The sequence below is a fragment of the Bufo bufo genome, chromosome 5 (assembly GCF_905171765.1).
Source record: "Bufo bufo chromosome 5, aBufBuf1.1, whole genome shotgun sequence".
In the NCBI taxonomy this organism is placed as follows: domain Eukaryota; kingdom Metazoa; phylum Chordata; class Amphibia; order Anura; family Bufonidae; genus Bufo; species Bufo bufo.
Window position 1 is genome coordinate 165,683,895 of NC_053393.1, and position 20,034 is coordinate 165,703,928.

A 20,034-nucleotide genomic window follows, 5' to 3' on the forward strand; every position below is an offset into this window, starting at 1 on the left:
CTGCGGCCCCCCCACCTCAGAGCACCCTGTCCCCATGTTGATGAGGACAGGGCCCCTTCCCGACAACCCTGGCCGTTGGTTGTCGGGGTATGCGGGCGGGAGGCTTATCGGAATCTGGGAGCCCCCTTTAATAAGGGGGCCCCCAGATACCGGCCCCCCACCCTAAGTGAATGAGTATGGGGTACATCGTACCCCTACCCATTCACCTGCAAGAAAAGTGGTAAAAACACAAATAAACCACACAGTGTATTAAAATATTTTATTTTTCTGCTCCGGAGGCTGCCCCCTGTCTTCTTTATTAGCTCTTTTACCAGGGGGGGGGCTCTTCTTCTTCCGATATCCCGACGGGTCTTCTCCGCTATCCGGGGGGTCTTCTCAACTCTCCGGGGTTCTCCTTCTGTCTTCTCCTTCTGTCTTGTTGTCTCCTTCTGTCTTCTCCTTCTGTCTTGTTGTCTCCTTCTGTCTTCTGTCTCCGGGGTTCTCCTTCTGTTTTCGCCTCTCTCTGTTGTTGACTCGGCGCACCCCGGTTCTTCGTCTCGCGAGACGAAGAATCGGGGTGCGCCGAGTCTCGCGAGACGAAGAACCGGGGTGCGCCGAGTCAACAACAGAGAGAGGCGAAAACAGAAGGAGAACCCCGGAGACAGAAGACAGAAGGAGACAACAAGACAGAAGGAGAAGACAGAAGGAGACAACAAGACAGAAGGAGAAGACAGAAGGAGAACCCCGGAGAGTTGAGAAGACCCCCCCGGATAGCGGAGAAGACAGAAGGAGAACCCCGGAGACAGAAGACAGAAGGAGACAACAAGACAGAAGGAGAAGACAGAAGGAGAACCCCGGAGAGTTGAGAAGACCCCCCCGGATAGCGGAGAAGACAGAAGGAGAACCCCGGAGACAGAAGACAGAAGGAGACAACAAGACAGAAGGAGAAGACAGAAGGAGAACCCCGGAGAGTTGAGAAGACCCCCCGGATAGCGGAGAAGACCCGTCGGGATATCGGAAGAAGAAGAGCCCCCCCCTGGTAAAAGAGCTAATAAAGAAGACAGGGGGCGGCCTCCGGAGCAGAAAAATAAAATATTTTAATACACTGTGTGGTTTATTTGTGTTTTTACCACTTTTCTTGCAGGTGAATGGGTAGGGGTACGATGTACCCCATACTCATTCACTTAGGGTGGGGGGCCGGTATCTGGGGGCCCCCTTATTAAAGGGGGCTCCCAGATTCCGATAAGCCTCCCGCCCGCATACCCCGACAACCAACGGCCAGGGTTGTCGGGAAGGGGCCCTGTCCTCATCAACATGGGGACAGGGTGCTCTGAGGTGGGGGGGCCGCAGTGCGCCCCCTGCCCCAGAGCACCCAACCCCCCATGTTGAGGGCATGCAGCCTGGTACGGCTCAGGAGGGGGGGGGGGGGGGGGGGCGCTCGCTCGTCCCCACTCCCTTCCTGGCTGGCCGGGTAGCGTGCTTTGGATACGGGTCTGGTATGGATTGTAGGGGGACCCCCTACGCCGTTTTTTTCGGCGTAGGGGGGGCTCTCCTTACAACCCATAACAGACCTAAGGGCCCGGTATGCTCCTGAGGGCGGGACCCAGGCCGGATTTTTATTTAAAATCCGGCGGGGACTTCCCCCTCAGGATTCATAACAAACGCCGCACACGTGTAGAATTGGCGGGAATCCAAGTCGGATCTCCCGTCGCTTCTATGACGGCTCTGTCTCCATCGCGGCAAGCCAGCTCGGCGCTGGCTCCCGCGATGGGGCTCGTATGTGCTCAATCTCGCCGAGAAATACAGCGAGATTGACACAAAATCGGGTTCACCTACTGTATGGCACTGCCACTAGGTCCTGTGGCTACTTCTGTATGGCGCCAGTCTCAGATGGGGAATGGGCTTTAGCCCTAGCCTCTTTTATTTCTCCTTCCGTCTTTTTCCTTCTCTGGCTCAGGGTTCACAGCCACCCCGCAAGCCTCGGTGGCTCCTATGTTACTACTTTCCCCTCAATCTGCATTTGCATGGGGTATTGGTTCTGTGACCTTCTCTTTGCAGCCATGTTCCCGGACCCGGCTGGTGGGCTGTGGCACCTACCACATCCCTCCTTCTACAGGTGAATCCTTTACATTTGATCCTGGGTGTGCTACCTGTATCTACAATTACCTCTCTTAAGACATGAGTAATGACTATGTCATGTCAGTCCGATGGTGGTCATACTTTGTCACTGCCCATTCCGTGGGTAGACTACGAGACTCTCGCCACGCCAGGCAGAGCAGGGTTGCTGTCACGCCTTGCCACCTGGAATGGAACACCCTTTCTATTTCTTGTTCCTCCTCGAGCTGAATAGTTGCCTGCCTCCCCCTTCTGCCTACCTGGCCAGTAGCCATGCGTGGTACTGCTCTGGAATCAATCACTATTTTTTCTCATGGGACCACTGTTTCTCGTGTACGGTTGGGGCGTTGGACGTCGTCACCGCACTCCATCCGGCAGGAGTATTTCTCTCATCTTGGTCCGGTTCAATTTTCCCCGTCAGGCAGCGTTGCCACACTGTCAATATATGGTCGCTGACGAGGCTTCCCACCGCCGGTGATTCTCACATCGGCTTTACTTCTACCTATCTCCAATGTATTGGTTCTTTGGCCTGCGGTTGGGCATGCCTGATTCAGGTGTTTTTTTCTGTGGTTTATCAACCAGCTTCTCTCGCTAGAAGTCTCACCACAAGCCTCTACGGCTCTGGGGGCATTGGTCTACCAATTTACTGCTTCCTAGGGAGAGTTTCTCTTTAGCAGAGGAGGATCCTGGCTTCGTCCAAACGACCTATAGGTCGCCTTTCTTGTACGTACATTTTTTCTTGTCATGCACCCACATAAGGCAGTGCTTCGCCCAATACCTTATTTTTTGCTGAAGGTAGTCGCCACCTTCCACGTCTACACAGACATTGTTTTCCCTTTTTTTTTCCTTCTTCCTCTCATCTAGAGAGCGAGCTCTCCATCAGCCATGGGATTCGGGCTTGGAGGTTTGCTTGTCCATGACTAACTCTTTCCGCAGTACAGACTCATACCTTGTTATTCCTGGAGGTCCTTGTAAAGGCTCGACGGCCTCCAAGGGGACGTTTCCAGGTGGATTTGTTTGACAATTGCTGAGGCATTCCGCTCCCGTGGCAAGGCACCGCCCAGCGGAGTTATGGTACACCCGACCAGCGGTCGGCGCTTCTTGGTTTCATCTCCACCATGCATCAGCTTCACAGTTGTATAAAGCAGCGTCTTGGTCTTCCTGGCACACGTTCACCAAGTTTTACCAGGTGCTTTCCTAGGTATCGCCAGTTGCTGTTCCGGGCCGCAAAGTCTCGCAGGCGGCAGTGTATTAAGCATTTTCTAGGGCGTTTTTTCCATGGGCGTATGATTTTATTATTTTTTTCCCCTTCCCGTGGACTGCTTTGGGACGTCCCACGATCCTGTGTTCCCCAATGATATGAGCGAGAAAACAAGATTTTTGTGAACTCACCTATAAAATCTCTTTCTCGCTTAGTTCATTGGGGGACACAGCACCCACCCTGTATTTATTATTGTTGGTGGTGTTGGTTGGTTGCCGGTCGGGTATTCAGCTCGGGTTTGCTCCCGCCGGCGTTTATTGGGTTTCCTTTTCCTTCGCACATGTTTCTACAGCTCCTACTGCTTGGGCACAAACTGACATGCTCTCTCCAGGCTGGAGGGGGTATAGCCTGCAGGGGAGGAGCTAAGTCTTTTGTTCAACCTAATATCACCTCCTAGTGACAGCAAACAGCTACACCCACAGTACTGTCCCCCCCAATGAACTAAGGGTACTTTCACACTAGCGTTTTTCTTTTCCGGCACTGAGTTCCGTCAAAAGTGCTCAATGCCGGAAAAGAACTGATCAGGTATATCCCCATGCATTCTGAATGGAGAGTAATCCGTTCAGGATGCATAAGGATGTCTTCAGTTCAGTAATTTTGACTGATCAGGCAAAAGATAAAACCGCAGCATGCTACGGTTTTATCTCCGGCGAAAAAAACTGAAGACTTGCCTGAATGCTGAATACGGCATTTTTTTCCATAGGAATGCCGATCCGTCCTTCCGGTCTGCGCATGCGCTGACCGAAAAAAAAAAAGGTGAAAAAAAATAAATGCCGGATCCGTTTTGCCGGATGACACTGGAAAGACGGATCCAGCATTTCAATGCATTTTTCTGACTGATCAGACTTTTTTAAGACTGATCAGGATCCTGATCAGTCTTACTAATGCCATCAGTTGGCATACGTTTTGCCGGATCCGGCAGGCAGTTCCGGCGACGGAACTGCTTGCCTGATCACTCTGCCGCAAGTGTGAAAGTAGCCTAAGCAAGAAAGAGATTTTACAGGTGAGTTCACAAAAATCATTTTTTTTTTGTTTGTTTTTTACACCATGTCCCATTTGAAACCCCCTTGATGCAACCCTAGAGTAGAAATTCCAACAAAGTGAACCCATTTTAGAAAATACACCCCTCAAGGTATTAAAAACTGATTTTATAAACTTTGTTAACCCTTTAGGTGTTCCACAGGAATTAAATGAAAATTTATATGAAATTTCCAAATTTCACATTTTTGCCAGATTTTCCATTTTAATAATTTTTTCCTGCTAACAAAGCAAAGATTAACAGCCAAACTAAACTCAATATTTATTACCCTGATTCTGTAGTTTACAGAAACACCCCATATGTGGTCAAAAACTGCTGTATGGCCACACAGCAGGGCGCAGCAGGAAAGGAACGCCATATGGTTTTTGGAGGGCAGATTTCACTGGGGTAATTTTAACATGCCATGTCACATTTGAAGATCCCCTGATGCACCCCTAGAGTCGAAACTAGAAAAAAGGGACCCCATTTTGGAAACTACGGGATAAGGTGGCAGTTTTGTTAGTACTATTTTAGGGTACAGATGATTTTTGGTTGTTCTATATTACACTTTTTGCGACGCAATGTAACAAAAAATTGCTGCTTTGACACTGTTTTTATTTTCTTTTATTTACAGCGTTCATCTGACAAGTTAGATCATGAGCTATTTTATAGAGCAGGTTGTTACGGTCGCGACAATACCAAATATTGTTTTTGTTGTTTTTTATTTTTATTTTAGTGTCTCCATATTCTGAAAGCCATAGTTTTTTTTTTATTGTTTGGGTGAGTGTCTCATTTTTTTCAGTATGAGATTACGGTTTGATTGGTACAATTTTGGGGTGCATATGACTTTTTGATCGCTTTCTATTACACTTTTTGTGATGTAAGGTGACAAAATGGCTTTTTGACACAGTTTTTTTTTTTATGGTGTTCACCTGAAGGGTTAAATCATGTGATATTTTTATAGAGAAGGTTGTTACGGACGCGGAGATACATATGTATACTTTTTTTTGTTTATTTAAGTTTTATACACTAATATCATTTTTGAAACATAAAAAAAATCATGTTTTAGTGTTGCCAAAGTTTTTTTTTAAATTTTTTGGGCGATTCTCTTAGGTAGGGTATCATTTTTGCGGGATGAGATGATGGTTTGATTGGTACAATTTTGGGGTGCATATGACTTTTTGATCGCTGGCTATTATACTTTTTGTGATGTAAGGTGACCAAAAAAATGGCTTTTTTGACACTGTATTTCTTTAATTTTTTTACGGTGTTCATCTGAGGGGTTAGGTCATGTGGTATTTTTATAGAGCTGGTTGTACCTAATATGTATACTTTTTTATTGTTTTTACATTTAACACAATACTCCGTACTGTATTTAAACTTTTGTGCGAATCGACTTTGGATGTTTCATCCGCAGTCGATTCGCTCATCCCTAGATTTTGTATGTACTAATAGGACGGCGGCCATTTTATTTCTCTTAATGATTGCTCCCTGGACAAAACAAGCCATCATAACTAATGTTTCATCCGAAGTCGATTCGCTCATCGGTAACAAATTCTGACCTAATCAAACAGGATAAGTTGAGCTAAAGAGCTGCCTCATCCTCCTCTCTGCTCTACTTGTCAGGGATTATGATCCTGAATACAGATAAAATCTTCAGCTGAATCTCTGTAGGAAAAGAAGTTCATGAGGAGACATGAAGTACAGAGAGGACAGACGGTGGTAATGTGGGGCTGTGGTAATAGAGACTGCCTACCAAGTGCTGCTGCTCATTACCACACCGCCACCCTCTTCTCTGTACTTCATGTCTCCTCATGAACTCCATTCCTTCAGAGATTCAGCTAAAGATCATATTAAACTGTATTCAGGATCATATTAAATCACCCAGACAAGTAGAGAGGAGGCTGAGGCAGCTCTTTAGCCCAGTGTTGTGAAGTAACTTGTCCTGCTGTGTGATTAGGACAGGTTTTGTGTGCACTAATGGTATGGCAGCCATTTTATTTCTCCTACTAATTGCTTCTGAGACAAAATGAGCTAATATAACTAATAAAAGGTATTTGGGGTTATATTTGTAATAAAGTAATATTTAAGTATTTTCATTTTCTTAATTCCTGGAGAACCCCTTTAAGGGTATTTCTGAAACATGAAAAAAAGATGTGTAGTTAAAATAGTAAAATAATAAATTGTCTAAGGCTACTATCACCAGATCCGTCTCATCCAGTATCATCCGGAATAACGGATCTGGTATTTACATTTTTTAAAGCTCAAAAGTGAAACTAGCTCCTCCTATATCCCGGCGCATTCGCAGACCGGAAAACTGGATCCGGCGATGCAGCAATTTCCAGGACACTTGGTACCGGATCAGGCATTAATACACTGCTCAAAAAAATAAAGGGAACACAAAAATAACACATCCTAGATCTGAATTAATTAAATATTGTTCTGAAATACTTTGTTCTTTACATAGTTGAATGTGCTCACAAAAAAAATCACACAAAAATTAAAAAATGGAAATCAAATTTTTCAACCCATGGAGGTCTGGATTTGGAGTCACACTCAAAATTAAAGTGGAAAAACACACTACAGGCTGATCCAACTTTGATGTAATGTCCTTAAAACAAGTGAAAATGAGGCTCAGTAGTGTGTGTGGCCTCCACGTGCCTGTATGACGTCCCTACAACGCCTGTGCGTGCTCCTGATGAGGTGGCGGACGGTCTCCTGAGGGATCTCCTCCCAGACCTGGACTAAAGCATCTGCCAACTCCTGGACAGTCTGTGGTGCAACGTGACGTTGGTGGATAGAGCGAGACATGATGTCCCAGATGTGCTCAATTGGATTCAGGTCTGGGGAACGGGTGGGCCAGTCCATAGCATCAATGCCTTCGTCTTGCAGGACACACTCCAGCCACATGAGGTCTAGCATTGTCTTGCATTAGGAGGAACCCAGGGCCAACCGCACCAGCATATGGTCTCACAAGGGGTCTGAGGATCTCATCTCGGTACCTAATGGCAGTCAGGCTACCTCTGGCGAGCACATGGAGGGCTGTGCGGCCCTCCAAAGAAATGCCACCCCACACCATTACTGACCCAATGCCAAACCGGTCATGCTGGAGGATGTTGCAGGCAGCAGAACGTTCTCCACGGCGTCTCCAGACTCTGTCACGTCTGTCACATGTGCTCAGTGTGAACCTGCTTTCATCTGTGAAGAGCACAGGGCGCCAGTGGCGAATTTGCCAATCTTGGTGTTCTCTGGCAAATGCCAAACGTCCTGCACGGTGTTGGGCTGTAAGCACAACCCCCACCTGTGGACGTCGGGCCCTCATATCACCCTCATGGAGTCTGTTTCTGACCGTTTGAGCAGACACATGCACATTTGTGGCCTGCTGGAGGTCATTTTGCAGGGTTCTGGCAGTGCTTCTCCTGTTTCTCCTTGCACAAAGGCGGAGGTAGCAGTCCCGCTGCTGGGTTGTTGCCCTCCTACGGCCTCCTCCACGTCTCCTGATGTACTGGCCTGTCTCCTGGTAGCGCCTCCTTGCTCTGGACACTACGCTGACAGACACAGCAAACCTTGCCACAGCTCGCATTGATGTGCCATCCTGGATAAGCTGCACTACCTGAGCCACTTGTGTGGGTTGTAGACTCCGTCTCATGCTACCACTAGAGTGAAAGCACCGCCAGCATTCAAAAGTGACCAAAACATCAGCCAGGAAGCATAGGAACTGAGAAGTGGTCTGTGGTCACCACCTGCAGAACCACTCCTTTATTGGGGGTGTCTTGCTAATTGCCTATAATTTCCACCAGTTGTCTATCCCATTTGCACAACAGCATGTGAAATTGATTGTCACTCAGTGTTGCTTCCTAAGTGGACAGTTTGATTTCACAGAAGTCTGATTGACTTGGAGTTACATTGTGTTGTTTAAGTGTTCCCTTTATATTTTTGAGCAGTGTACATTTCTATGGAAATTAATGCCGGTATTGTTCTGGGATTTTGGCCGGAAAAAATACTGCAGCAAGTTGCGGTATTTTGTCCAGTCAAATACCGTACAAGGGACGGAACGGAAGACATCCTGATGTATACTGAATGGATTGCTTTCCATTCAGAATGCATTAGGACAAAACGTTTTTATCCGGTATTGAGACCCTTTACCGGATTACAAAACCGGAAAAGAATAACGCTAGTGTGAAAGTACCCTAACATTACCAATTCTCCTGCCATGGAATATGATGTTATTCTGGATGAAATATTGCTGTAGTGAAAGGTTATTGGCTGCTGCAGTCATTTACTTGTGACATCTCCTGGTGCAGCTTTGCATACATTAAGCAGAGAGAGAAAAAAATAGTTGGCGAGGTAAAGTTTATTATGTTAATATTTTACACCCATACACATTTTTTTATTTCTTTGAATCCCTAAAATATGACTTTTTAAACGTAACAGTACTGTGGGCTGTATTCATCTGGACAGTAGGAGACAAAGGGGGAGATTTATCGTCTCCCTGTGCCAGAAAAGTGGAGTTAAGAAGCCACAAACTGCTTGTTTGGAACTTAAGTGGAGTTTTTTATGTTGCCCTCGCCACGTTTCCAGAAGGGGTGTAGCCAGCTGCAGCAACAATGTTATCTTCATTTATGCCAGTTTTCCAGCACAAATGAAGCCAGAAATCTACAGCAGCTCAGAGTTGCCGTTTCTGTTTAGGTGCATGGACTGCTGCAGGATGTGCCTAATTTATGACTGGGCCTGCCTCATCATAAATTTGGCGCATCTTCTGGCAGCACAGTGGATATCAAGATTGTTGCAAACAGCGCCAGTCTTGAAATCTCCCCCAACTTTTCCTGCTCTGCATCCAAGTTGCTGTTTGTAGTACAGGACCTGACACTGTGTGATCCTACAACCTTGGCCCCTGCATAAATAGAAGCCTTCATAAATACCCTGAGCTTTCTCCTGCTGCATTGTTATTATAGCCTATAGCACTTACCACCACTGGTTCTTCCGCAGCTAAAATTCTAAATACCCTAATGCAATGATTTAGAGTAACAATTATTTTCCATGATCCGGCCATGTAATTGTTTTACTTTTATAGCTGAAGGCACAGTTTAACTTTAAACTTCCTTACAGGTTTATATGTTTGAAAAAGCCAAAGTACCTAAAGCTCTCAATCTACGAGAGATCAATGATGACATGCAGACTTTGTATATTAATTCTGCTGCTGACAGCTTTGAGTTTAAAGCTCTGGTTGAAAGAGAAGGTGTGGTAGAAGGAATAATACGCTACCATCCTTTTCTTTACGACAAAGAAACTTACCCAGAGGACCCGTATTTCTTATCAAGTAAGTTAATATTTTTATTTCACACACTTTCAGCATTTAATAAGAGAACATGCTGAAATTAGGCGAGTCTGCTATTGCTAATCATTGGTGTAAGAGAACTTCAGTAAACACATAATAGATTTATTTTCATTCAAAATATAATTTTTTGGGGTTTTCTCCCTGTGATAAATGTAAGGCTGAGTTCACATCAGCGTTCAGCCTTTCCGTTCTTCTGCTCCCTTCTTTCGCTCTCTGCTGCAGAAGAACGGAAAGGACGGATTTGGCACATAACTGAGCCGAACGGAGCCTACAGATCCCATAGACTATAATGGGGTCCGTTAGGTTTCCACTCAGAGGAAGATTTTTTGAATGGGGCTGAGCTGCAACTAGGTCATGTGACCAATGTACGTGATGTCACAAGATCTAGGAAGAGGCCACAGAGCCCCCCAGGAGGTGGATCCCTGCCCCATCTGATATTGATGACCTATCCTGAGGATAGGTCATCAATTTAAATTCACGGATAACCCTTTTAAAGAGTGTGTAATCAGAAAATGACCTATTCTTTAAATCACATTTTTATGTTTTTTTTGGTGATTAAAATTTTTCCATGTCACTATCTATATTTAAAAAATGTATATAATCCTGCAATTTCACTAATAATAGTTGATCACTTCTGTACAGATAACTTTTTAGTAGCTATTATCATTATTACCACATCACCAGAATTACAATGACAAGTAACACCTATATAGGTAACACAGGATCTAACATTCACAGAAGGTGAAGTCACAGCTCATCCGCTCACTCCTGACCTCTGCACATGCCTAAACTCTCCCATTTAAGTCAGTGGGATCCTATCCTGTCCATTGTGTTTATGGGCCATTTAGCTGCAACCAAGACAGGATTCTGTAATATATTTAGTGGCCTAGCAGTCAGTGTGAAAACTGTAGGATTATATACATTTCTTTTAAATACAGTGAAATGGAAAAACACAAAAAAAAAACTCGCCAAAAATAAAAAAAAAATTATATAAAAATATGATTTCAACTTGTCAATTCACATTCCATTTAAATAAAATCTTTGAAAAAAACAAAACATTTCTTTTGCATCACCATTAGGAGCGAGACTTCGCTTAATAACTTCATAAATTAATTTGTACTGTAAAAAAAAAACATTTCCCGAACTTTGGTTCGGTTCCAAGTGGTGCCTTGGTACTGAACCCGAGTTCGGGAAATGTTTTTTTTTACAGTACTCCTGCTCCTTACAGTATTGGAACAAAGTTTTAGGCCTCTTTCACACGAGCGCGACGGATTAGGTCTGGATGCGTTCAGGGTGCGTTCAGTGAAACTCGCACCATTTTGCAAGCAAGTTTAGTTCAGTTTCAAGTTCAGTCAGCGAGGTTTCCAGTTCAGTTTAGAGTAAAGTAAGTAAGTTTCGAGTTCAGTTTCAAGTTCAGTCAGTTTTGTCTGCAATTGTGTTCAGTTTTTTCCGCATGAGTGCAATGCATTTTGATGCGTTTTTCTCGCGCATGATAAAAAACTAAAGGTTTACAAACAACATCTCCTAGCAACCATCAGTGAAAAACGCATTGCATCCGCACTTGCTTCTGGATGCAATGCGTTTTTCACTGAAGCCCCATTCACTTCTATTGAGCCAGGGCTGCATGAAAAACGCAGAATATAGAACATGCAACGCAGAACTGATGAGTGAAAAAAAACCACTCATGTACACAAACCCATTGAAATGAATGGGCCAGGATTTTGTGCGGGTGCTATGCGTTCACGTCATGGCATTGCACCCGCGCGGAAAACTTGCTCGTGTGAAAGACGCCTTATGTGAATCGACTTCGGATGTTTGTCACGGTAGGTAAGATAAGGGAAGGAAACCGGAAACGGCAAAGCAAACAAAACGACTAACTAGGCCCCAAAAGCTAAAGATCAAAGGGGTCACCTCCTAGCAATTCCTTAAAGACTTTCCCTACGCTGCTATGCCCATGTGCATATCTCGATGGTAGATATGCACATGCCCACGTACCTAAGCTGAAACACACTGGACCAAACCCTCAGCAGTAGGGAAAAGGGAAAGAGACTACCAGCTCCTTCAACCACCGAAGGAGCTAGCGTCACTCTAGGGGCCTAGTTGGAGCAGACAATCCACCAAAACTTCCAGCACACAAACAAGGAAGAACTATAACCCGCAAAGGCTATAGAGAGAGGGAGGAATAAATAGCCTCCCCAATGACCAAACGAACCACACCTAATAGGAGGTGGGATTCTGTTCAAACCCAAAACAAACTGTCAGATCTAGTCACGTGCAGCAACTCTGACAAATAGTCTCAGAACATCCACAGGGCAGGGCGTGACAGTACCCCCCCCACCTCTTGTACGGGTGACCTCCGGACACCCAGGCCCAACTTTATCCGGGTGTGCCCTGTGAAAGGCATTAACAAGGCGGCTAGCGTTAACATCGGTAGCCGGAAACCACATTCTTTCCTCGGGACCGTATCCCCTCAAATGCACAAGGTACTGAAGGGAACCCCGAAGAACACATGAGTTGAGAATTCTGGAGATCTGAAACTCCAGATTACCATCAACCAAAACAGGAGGAGGAGGCAAAGGAGATGGTTCCGCAGGTTCCACATATTTCTTCAACAAGGACCTGTGAAACACGTTATGGATCTTACAGGCCTGCAGAAGTTCCAGACGAAATGCCACCGGATTGACAATGGGCGAGATTTTGTAAGGGCCAATAAATCTTGGACCCAATTTCCAAGAGGGTACCTTATCTTAATGTTTAGTGGACAACCACACCAAATCACCAACACACAGGTCCAGTCATACGTCTCTTTTCAGCCATCCGTTTATATCTCTCACCCATTTTTTTCAAATTAACTTGAATCTTCCGCCAGATAGATGACAAAGAGGAAGAGAATCTCTCCTCTTCTGGTATCCCAGAAGATTCGGTCCCAGAAAAAGTACCAAACTGAGGGTGAAAACCATATGCGCCAAAAAATGGTGACTTGGTTGTTCAAGGCAAACTCGGCTAAAGACAAGAATGAGGACCACTCATCCTGATTCTCAGCGACAAAACACCTCAAATAGGTCTTCAGGTTTTGGTTAGTGCGCTCAGTTTGACCATTCGACTGAGGATGGAAAGCCGAAGAGAAAGACAACTGAATACCCAGACGAGAACAAAACGCCCTCCAAATCCTGGAAACAAATTGCGTCCCCCTATCAGACACTACATCAGAGGGAATGCCATGTAATTTCACAATGTTAACAATAAAAACATGAGCAAGAGTTTTTGCATTGGGCAAACCTGATAATGGTACAAAGTGAGCCATCTTGCTGAAGTGGTCCACTACCACCAAAATCACAGTTTTCTCAGAGGAACTCGGCAAATCAGTAATGAAGTCCATGGACAAATGCGTCCAAGGATGAGATGGGATGGACAAAGGAAGAAGGGATCCTGATGGCCGAGTGTGCGCCACCTTCGCGCGTGCACAGGTCTCACAAGCTGCTACTTAACTCTCAACACTTTTACGCAACCCAGGCCACCAGAATCTCCGGGAAATAAGATCTACAGTGGATCTACTTCAAGGATGTCCCGCAAGGACAGTATAATGATGCTCCTTGAACACTTTGTATCGCAGTTCAGAAGGAACAAACAGCTTCCCTTGAGGACAAGAATCAGGAGCCTCCTCTTGAGCCCCCAACACTTCCGTCTCCAGCTCGGGGTAAAGGGCGGAAACCACCACCCCATCAGCCAAAATCGGGGCGGGATCCTCCGAATCTCCACCCCCCGGAAAGCTACGTGACAACGCATCCGCTTTGACGTTTTTAATCCCAAGGCGATAGGTGACCACAAAATTGAACCTGGTAAAAAACAATGACCATCTAGCCTGCCTAGGATTTAAACACTTTGCAGATTGCAAGTATGCCAGATTCTTATGGTCAGTAAATACTGTAATCGGATAGGTAGCCCCCTCTAGCCAATGGTGCCACTCTTCAAAGGCCAATTTGATGGCCAAGAACTCTCTATTCCCAACATCATTTCTCTCGGCGGCCGAGAGTTTCTTGGAGAAAAAAAAGCACATGGGCCCCATTTGCTAGGAGAGGGACCCTGCGACAAGACTGCTCCGACTCCCACTTCTGACGCGTCAACCTCCACAATGAAGGGTTGAGACACATCAGGTTGCATCAGAATGGGCGCAGAAGCAAAACATTTCTTAATAGCAGAAAAAGCCTGTAATGCCTCATCCGACCAGACAGAAGTCAGCGCCCTTCCTAGTCATATCTGTCAAAGGTTTGACAATGGTGGAAAAATTCAGGATGAACTTTCTGAAGTAATTAGTAAATTCTAAAAACCGCATCAGGGCTTTCTGATTCTCCGGCCGATCCCATTCCAGTACCGCACGGACCTTTTCGGGATCCATACGAAAACCGGAGGCAGAAAGCAAGTACACCAAAAACAGCAGCTCCTTAACAGCAAACACACATTTTTCCAACTTGGCATACAATTTATTCTTCCGAAGGATCAATAACACTTGTCTCAAATGATCCTGATGAGTCTTCATATCGGGAGAGTAAATTAGTATGTCATCGAGGTAAATAACCACGAACCTCCCCACCAAATGATGAAAAATGTCATTGATAAAGCGCTGAAAGACTGCTGGAGCCATTAGTTAAACCAAAGGGCATGACTAGGTTCTCGAAGTGACCCTCAGGGGTATTGAAAGCCGTTTTCCACTCATCTCCTTCCCTGATTCTGATCAGATTATAAGCTCCTCTTAAATCCAACTTAGAAAACACCTTAGCACCAACAATCTGATCAAAAAGATCGGGAATCAAGTTAAGGGGATAAGGATCACAGACTTTAATGAGATTCAGTTCCCGGAAATCTAGGCACGGTCTAAGGCAGGCATCCTCAAACTGCGGCCCTCCAGCTGTTGTAAAACTACAACTCCCACCATGCCCTGCTGTAGGCTGATGCCTGTAGGCTGTTCAGGCATGCTGGGAGTTGTAGTTTTGCAACAGCTGGAGGGCCGCAGTTTGAGGACGCCTGGTCTAAGGGATCCGTCCTTCTATACGAAAAAGAAGCCAGCGGCCATAGGAGACTTAGATGGTCTAATATGTCCCTTTGCCAAACTCTCGGCAATGTACTCCCGCATAGCTACTCTTTTGGTTTGAGAAAGATTATACAACCGAGATTTTGGCAATTTTGCTCCGGAGATAAGATTGACCGGACAATCATACTCCCGGTGAGGGGGCAACTCCTGAGCTCCGCCCTCCGAGAATACGTCTGAAAAATCTGAAAGAAACTGAGGCAACACCTTAGTGACCACCCCCGAAATAGAGGCACTAAGACAGTTGTCCATACAAAATTCACTCCAATTCCTGATTTGTCTTGTTTGCCAGTCAATGGTAGGGTTATGTTTGATCAACCATGGTAAACCCAGAACCATCGGAGCAGGCCAACCTTTCATAACAAAAGAAGAAATGAACTCAACATGAGAATCACCCACCATCAAATGAATATCCTGAACAATATGAGCTAGACATCTTTGCGAGAGGGGGGCGGAATCTATAGCAAACACAGGTATCTCTTTTCTTAATGCGGTAGTTTTAAAACCATGACTCTGAACAAACTGAAAATCAATAAGATTAAAGAGGACCTTTCACTAGAATAAAAAATCTAAACTAAGTATACAGACATGGAGAGCGGCGCCCAGGGATCTCCCTGCACTTACTGTTATACCTGGGCGCCGCTCCGTTCTCCCGGTATAGCCTCCGGTATCTTCATATGTTCGGCTTCCTCCAGTTGAGCCTGCCGGCGTCTCTTTCTCCCAGGCTGTAGCGCTGGTCAATCGCAGCGCTCAGCTCATAGCCTGAGAGAAAAAAAAACTCTCAGGCTATGAGCTGAGCGCTGTGATTGGCCAGCGCTACAGCATGGGAGAAGGAGACGCCGGCAGGCTCAACTGGGTGGAGCCGAACATATGAAGATACCAAAGGCTATCCCGGGAGAACGGAGCGGCGCCCAGGTATAACGGTAAGTGCAGGGAGATCCCTGGGTGCCGCTCTCCATGTCTGTATGCTTAGTTTAGATTTTCTATTCTGGTGAAAGGTCCTCTTTAACCCCTGCGCCACTGTCAACAAATACCTTTAACTAAAAATTTCCAGAGTCTAGCACCACCATGGCTGGCAGGAGGAATCGGGTACTGCAGGTAGGATACAAATATGCCTGCTCTGACTCCCCATTTACACTACCAAGAGTAAGGGAGTTATTTTTTTCATTTGAAGGGATCCCCTATTTGTTTTTCATTACCACTTCGAGGTTTAATAAAAGGGCACACATTAACAAAATGACCTTCTTTACCACAGAATAAACAGTCTATTCAGCCTCCTAAAATTCCTATTGCCAGAGCAAGAAGTAACCTAACCCAATTGCATAGGCTCCTCTCCAGCCCATAATTCAGGTGTCAGAGTACCCCGAGGGACAGGAGGGACTGATTCCCCACCAGGCAGCACCCCCTGCCCGAAGGGAATCTTGCATCTCTCCCTAAGCCTATCAATCCGTACGGCCAAAGACATGGCCGCCTCCAAGGAATCAGGTTTTTTATGAAATGCAAGGGCATCTTTTAATCTCTCAGATAGCCCCTGACAGAACTGACTACGGAGTGCAGGATCATTCCACTCCGAGTCAGTCGCCCAACTTCTAAATTCAGCACAATACAACTCAGCAGTACGTTCTCCCTGGCACAAGCTGCGCAACTTAGATTCAGCCATGGAGACCCGGTCAGGGTCATCATAAATCAGACCCAGGGCTCTGAAAAATTCATCCACCGACCGGAGGGACTGAGAACCAGTTGGCAGAGAAAAAGCCCAGGACTGAGCGTCACCTTTTAACAGAGAAATAATAATAATCCCAACTCTGGTTTTCGTCTCCAGGTGAAATCGGACGCAGACGAAATTACAATTTACAGGACTCCCTGAACCGGACAAAGTTATCACTTCTCCCGGAAAACCTATCAGGGAGAGCGACCTTAGGTTCCAGGCAGACCTGGTTTCCTCTGGCAGCACCAGACGCCAAAGTACTCTGACACTGTGCAACCGAATTGCGGAGGACAGCTACCTCCAAAGACAATCCCTGCATGCGATCAACCAAAGCATCAATAGTCTCCATTTTGCTAAAAATTACGGTATGGCGGGTTATAATGTCACGGTAGGTAAGATAAGGGAAGGAAACAGGAAACGGCAAAGCAAACAAAACAACTGACTAGGCCCCAAAAGCTAGGGAACAAATAGGTCACCTCCTAGCAATCCCTAAAAGACTTTCCCTACGCTGCTATGCCCATGTGCATATATCGATGAGATATGCACATGCCCACGTACCTAAGCTGAAACACACTGGACCAAACCCTCAACAGTAGGGAAAAGGGAAAGAGACTACCAGCTCCTTCAACCACCGAAGGAGCTAGCGTCACTCTAGGGGCCTAGTAAAAACAGACACAGGAGGGAAAAGGACTTATCATTAGATGAGTTGGAGCAGACAATCCACCAAAACTTCATGCACACAAACAAGGAAGAACTATAACCCGCAAAGGCTATAGGGAGAATGAGGAATAAATAGCCCCCCCAATGACCAAACAAACCACACCTAATAGGAGGTGGGATTCTTTTCAAACCCAAAACAAAACAAACTGTCAGATCGAGTCATGTGCAGCAACTCTGACAAATCGTCTCAGAACACCCACAGGGCAGGGCGTGACAATGTTTAATCCGAAGACGATTCGCTCATCCCTAATCACCATATTCTGACCACCATAACTTTATATACAGTCAGGTCCATAAATATTGGGACATCGACACAATTCTAACATTTTTGGCTCTATACACCACCACAATGGATTTGAAATGAAACTAACAAGATGTGCTTTAACTGCAGACTGTCAGCTTTAATTCGAGGGTATTTACATCCAAATCAGGTGAACGTTGTAGGAATTACAACAGTTTGCATATGTGCCTCCCACTTGTTAAGGGACCAAAAGTAATGGGACATAATAATCAGAAATCAAACTTTCGCTTTTTAATACTTGGTTGAAAATTCTTTGCAGTCAATTACAGCCTGAAGTCTGGAACGCATAGACATCACCAGATGCTGGGTTTCATCCCTGGTGATGCTCTGCTAGGCCTCTACTGCAACTGTTCTTCAGTTCCTGCTTGTTCTTGGGGCATTTTCCCTTCAGTTTTGTCTTCAGCAAGTGAAATGCATGCTCAATGGGATTCAGGTCAGGTGATTGACTTGGCCATTGCATAACATTCCACTTCTTTCTCTTAAAAAACTCTTTGGTTGCTTTTGCAGTATGCTTTGGGTCATTGTCCATCTGCACTGTGAAGCGCCGTCCAATGAGTTCTGAGGCATTTGGCTGAATATGAGCAGATAATATTGCCCGAAACACTTCAGAATTCATCCTGCTGCTTTTGTCAGCAGTCACATCATCAATAAATACAAGAGAACCAGTTCCATTGGCAGCCATACATGCCCACACCATGACACTACCACCACCATGCTTTAGTGGTATGCTTAGAATCATGAGCAGTATTTCCTTCTCCATACTCTTCTCTTCCCATCGCTCTGGTACAAGTTGATTTTGGTCTCATCTGTCCATAGGATGTTGTTCCAGAACTGTGAAGGCTTTTTTAGATGTCGTTTGGCAAACTCTAATCTGGCCTTCCTGTTTTTGAGGCTCACCAATGGTTTACATCTTGAAGTGTTCTCTTGATTGTTGACTTTGACAATGGAGAGTGTTCTTAATCTGGCCAACTGTTGTGAAGGGTGTTTTCTTCACCAGGGAAAGAATTCTTTGGTCATCCACCACAGTTGTTTTCCGTGGTCTTCCGGGTCTTTTGGTGTTGCTGAGCTCACCGGTGCGTTCCTTCTTTTTAAGAATGTTCCAAACTGTTGTTTTGGCCATGCCTAATGTTTTTGCTATATCTCTGATGGGTTTGTTTTGTTTTTTAAGCCTAATGATGGCTTGCTTCACTGATAGTGACAGCTCTTTGGATTTCTTCTTGAGAGTTGACAGCAACATATTGCGAATGCAAATAGCACACTTGAAATGAACTCTGGACCTTTTATCTGCTCATTGTAATTGGGATAATGAGGGAATAAAACACACCTGGCCATGGAACAGAAGCCAATTGTCCTATTACTTTTGGTCCCTTAACAAGTGGGAGGCACATATGCAAACTGTTGTAATTCCTACACCGTTCACCTGATTTGGATGTAAATACACTCAAATGAAATTTGACAGTTTGCAGTTAAAGCACATCTTGTTCGTTTCATTTCAAATCCATTGTGGTGGTGTATAGAGCCAAAAATGTTAGAATTGTGTCGTCCCAATATTTATGGACCTGACTGTGTATATATATATAATAAAAAAGCAAGCAGCACGCCAAACGTAATAAAGTAGAAAAGTATAATTTCTCGCTCGTATCATTGGGGGAGGGGGGGGGGCGACGACACAGGAACGTGGATATAGCTGCTGCCACCACTAGGAGGCGACACTAGGCTGAAAAGTGTTAACTCTTCCCCTTCCGGCTATACACCCTCCAGCCTGGAGAGAGCATATCAGTTTTTAGCTTAGTGTCGTAGGAGGCAGACCCTTCTTCCCTTTTTAGGTATGGGAAGCAGAGTTGCCTAGCCTCTCTGTCTTCCCGGTGAGCAAAATTGGTGTCGGTTTCCCTCACTGCCGGACCTCCCCACAGAAGAAAAGGTTGACCAGGGCAGCCTCCGCTCCCCTGCTTCCTGCCAGCCAAAGGGTCAACTGGTTTTGTGAAGACCCTCCCGCCATACCAGTCTCCTACCACTTCGGGTGCCAGCTGCTGAAGAGGTGACCCTGCTGATCCGTTAAGTGAGGGTGAAGAGAAGAGGATGAAGATGGAGTGAGTAATCGGGAATGGGTGAGTATTTTACCCCCCCCCCCCTTCTCTTGCCGGGTCTCGCCGTTTTCAGGGTCCACGGGGGTGTCGCCCCCCCCATCCTTTTTATTCTAGTATGGGCCTCTGCTGGGTCTCCAGTTCTAGCACAGGCGTGTCCTAAGTGGGTGGGTCTAACATCTGGTGCTCTTTCTTCAGAGAACCACGGGGAGCTCTTTCAGAGCATCCCGCGCTCCTCCGGGGGCCACTACTGCGCTGGCCGGCCACTGCACTTTAGGCCCCGGCTTCCCTCGTACTTACCTGCGTTTCGGGTCGCTATCAGGTCACCAGGGGGGTCTCCACGACCGTTTTCAACAAGCGGGCAGCGCCCGCTCCGGTTCCCTTTTTTCCCCCCCGGCTGACCGGAAGTGTATCATGGTCGGCC

The 20,034-nt window shown here is 45.8% G+C and overlaps 1 protein-coding gene across 1 annotated transcript in view; it reads left to right on the forward strand.

Moving 5' to 3' along the window:
• SMCHD1 (structural maintenance of chromosomes flexible hinge domain containing 1) overlaps positions 1 to 20,034 on the forward strand; it is a 383,867-nt gene that overhangs the window by 103,891 nt on the left and 259,942 nt on the right. The window contains 1 exon segment of the mRNA XM_040432517.1: positions 9,483 to 9,693. Within this exon segment, the coding sequence (XP_040288451.1) occupies positions 9,483 to 9,693 (211 nt within the window).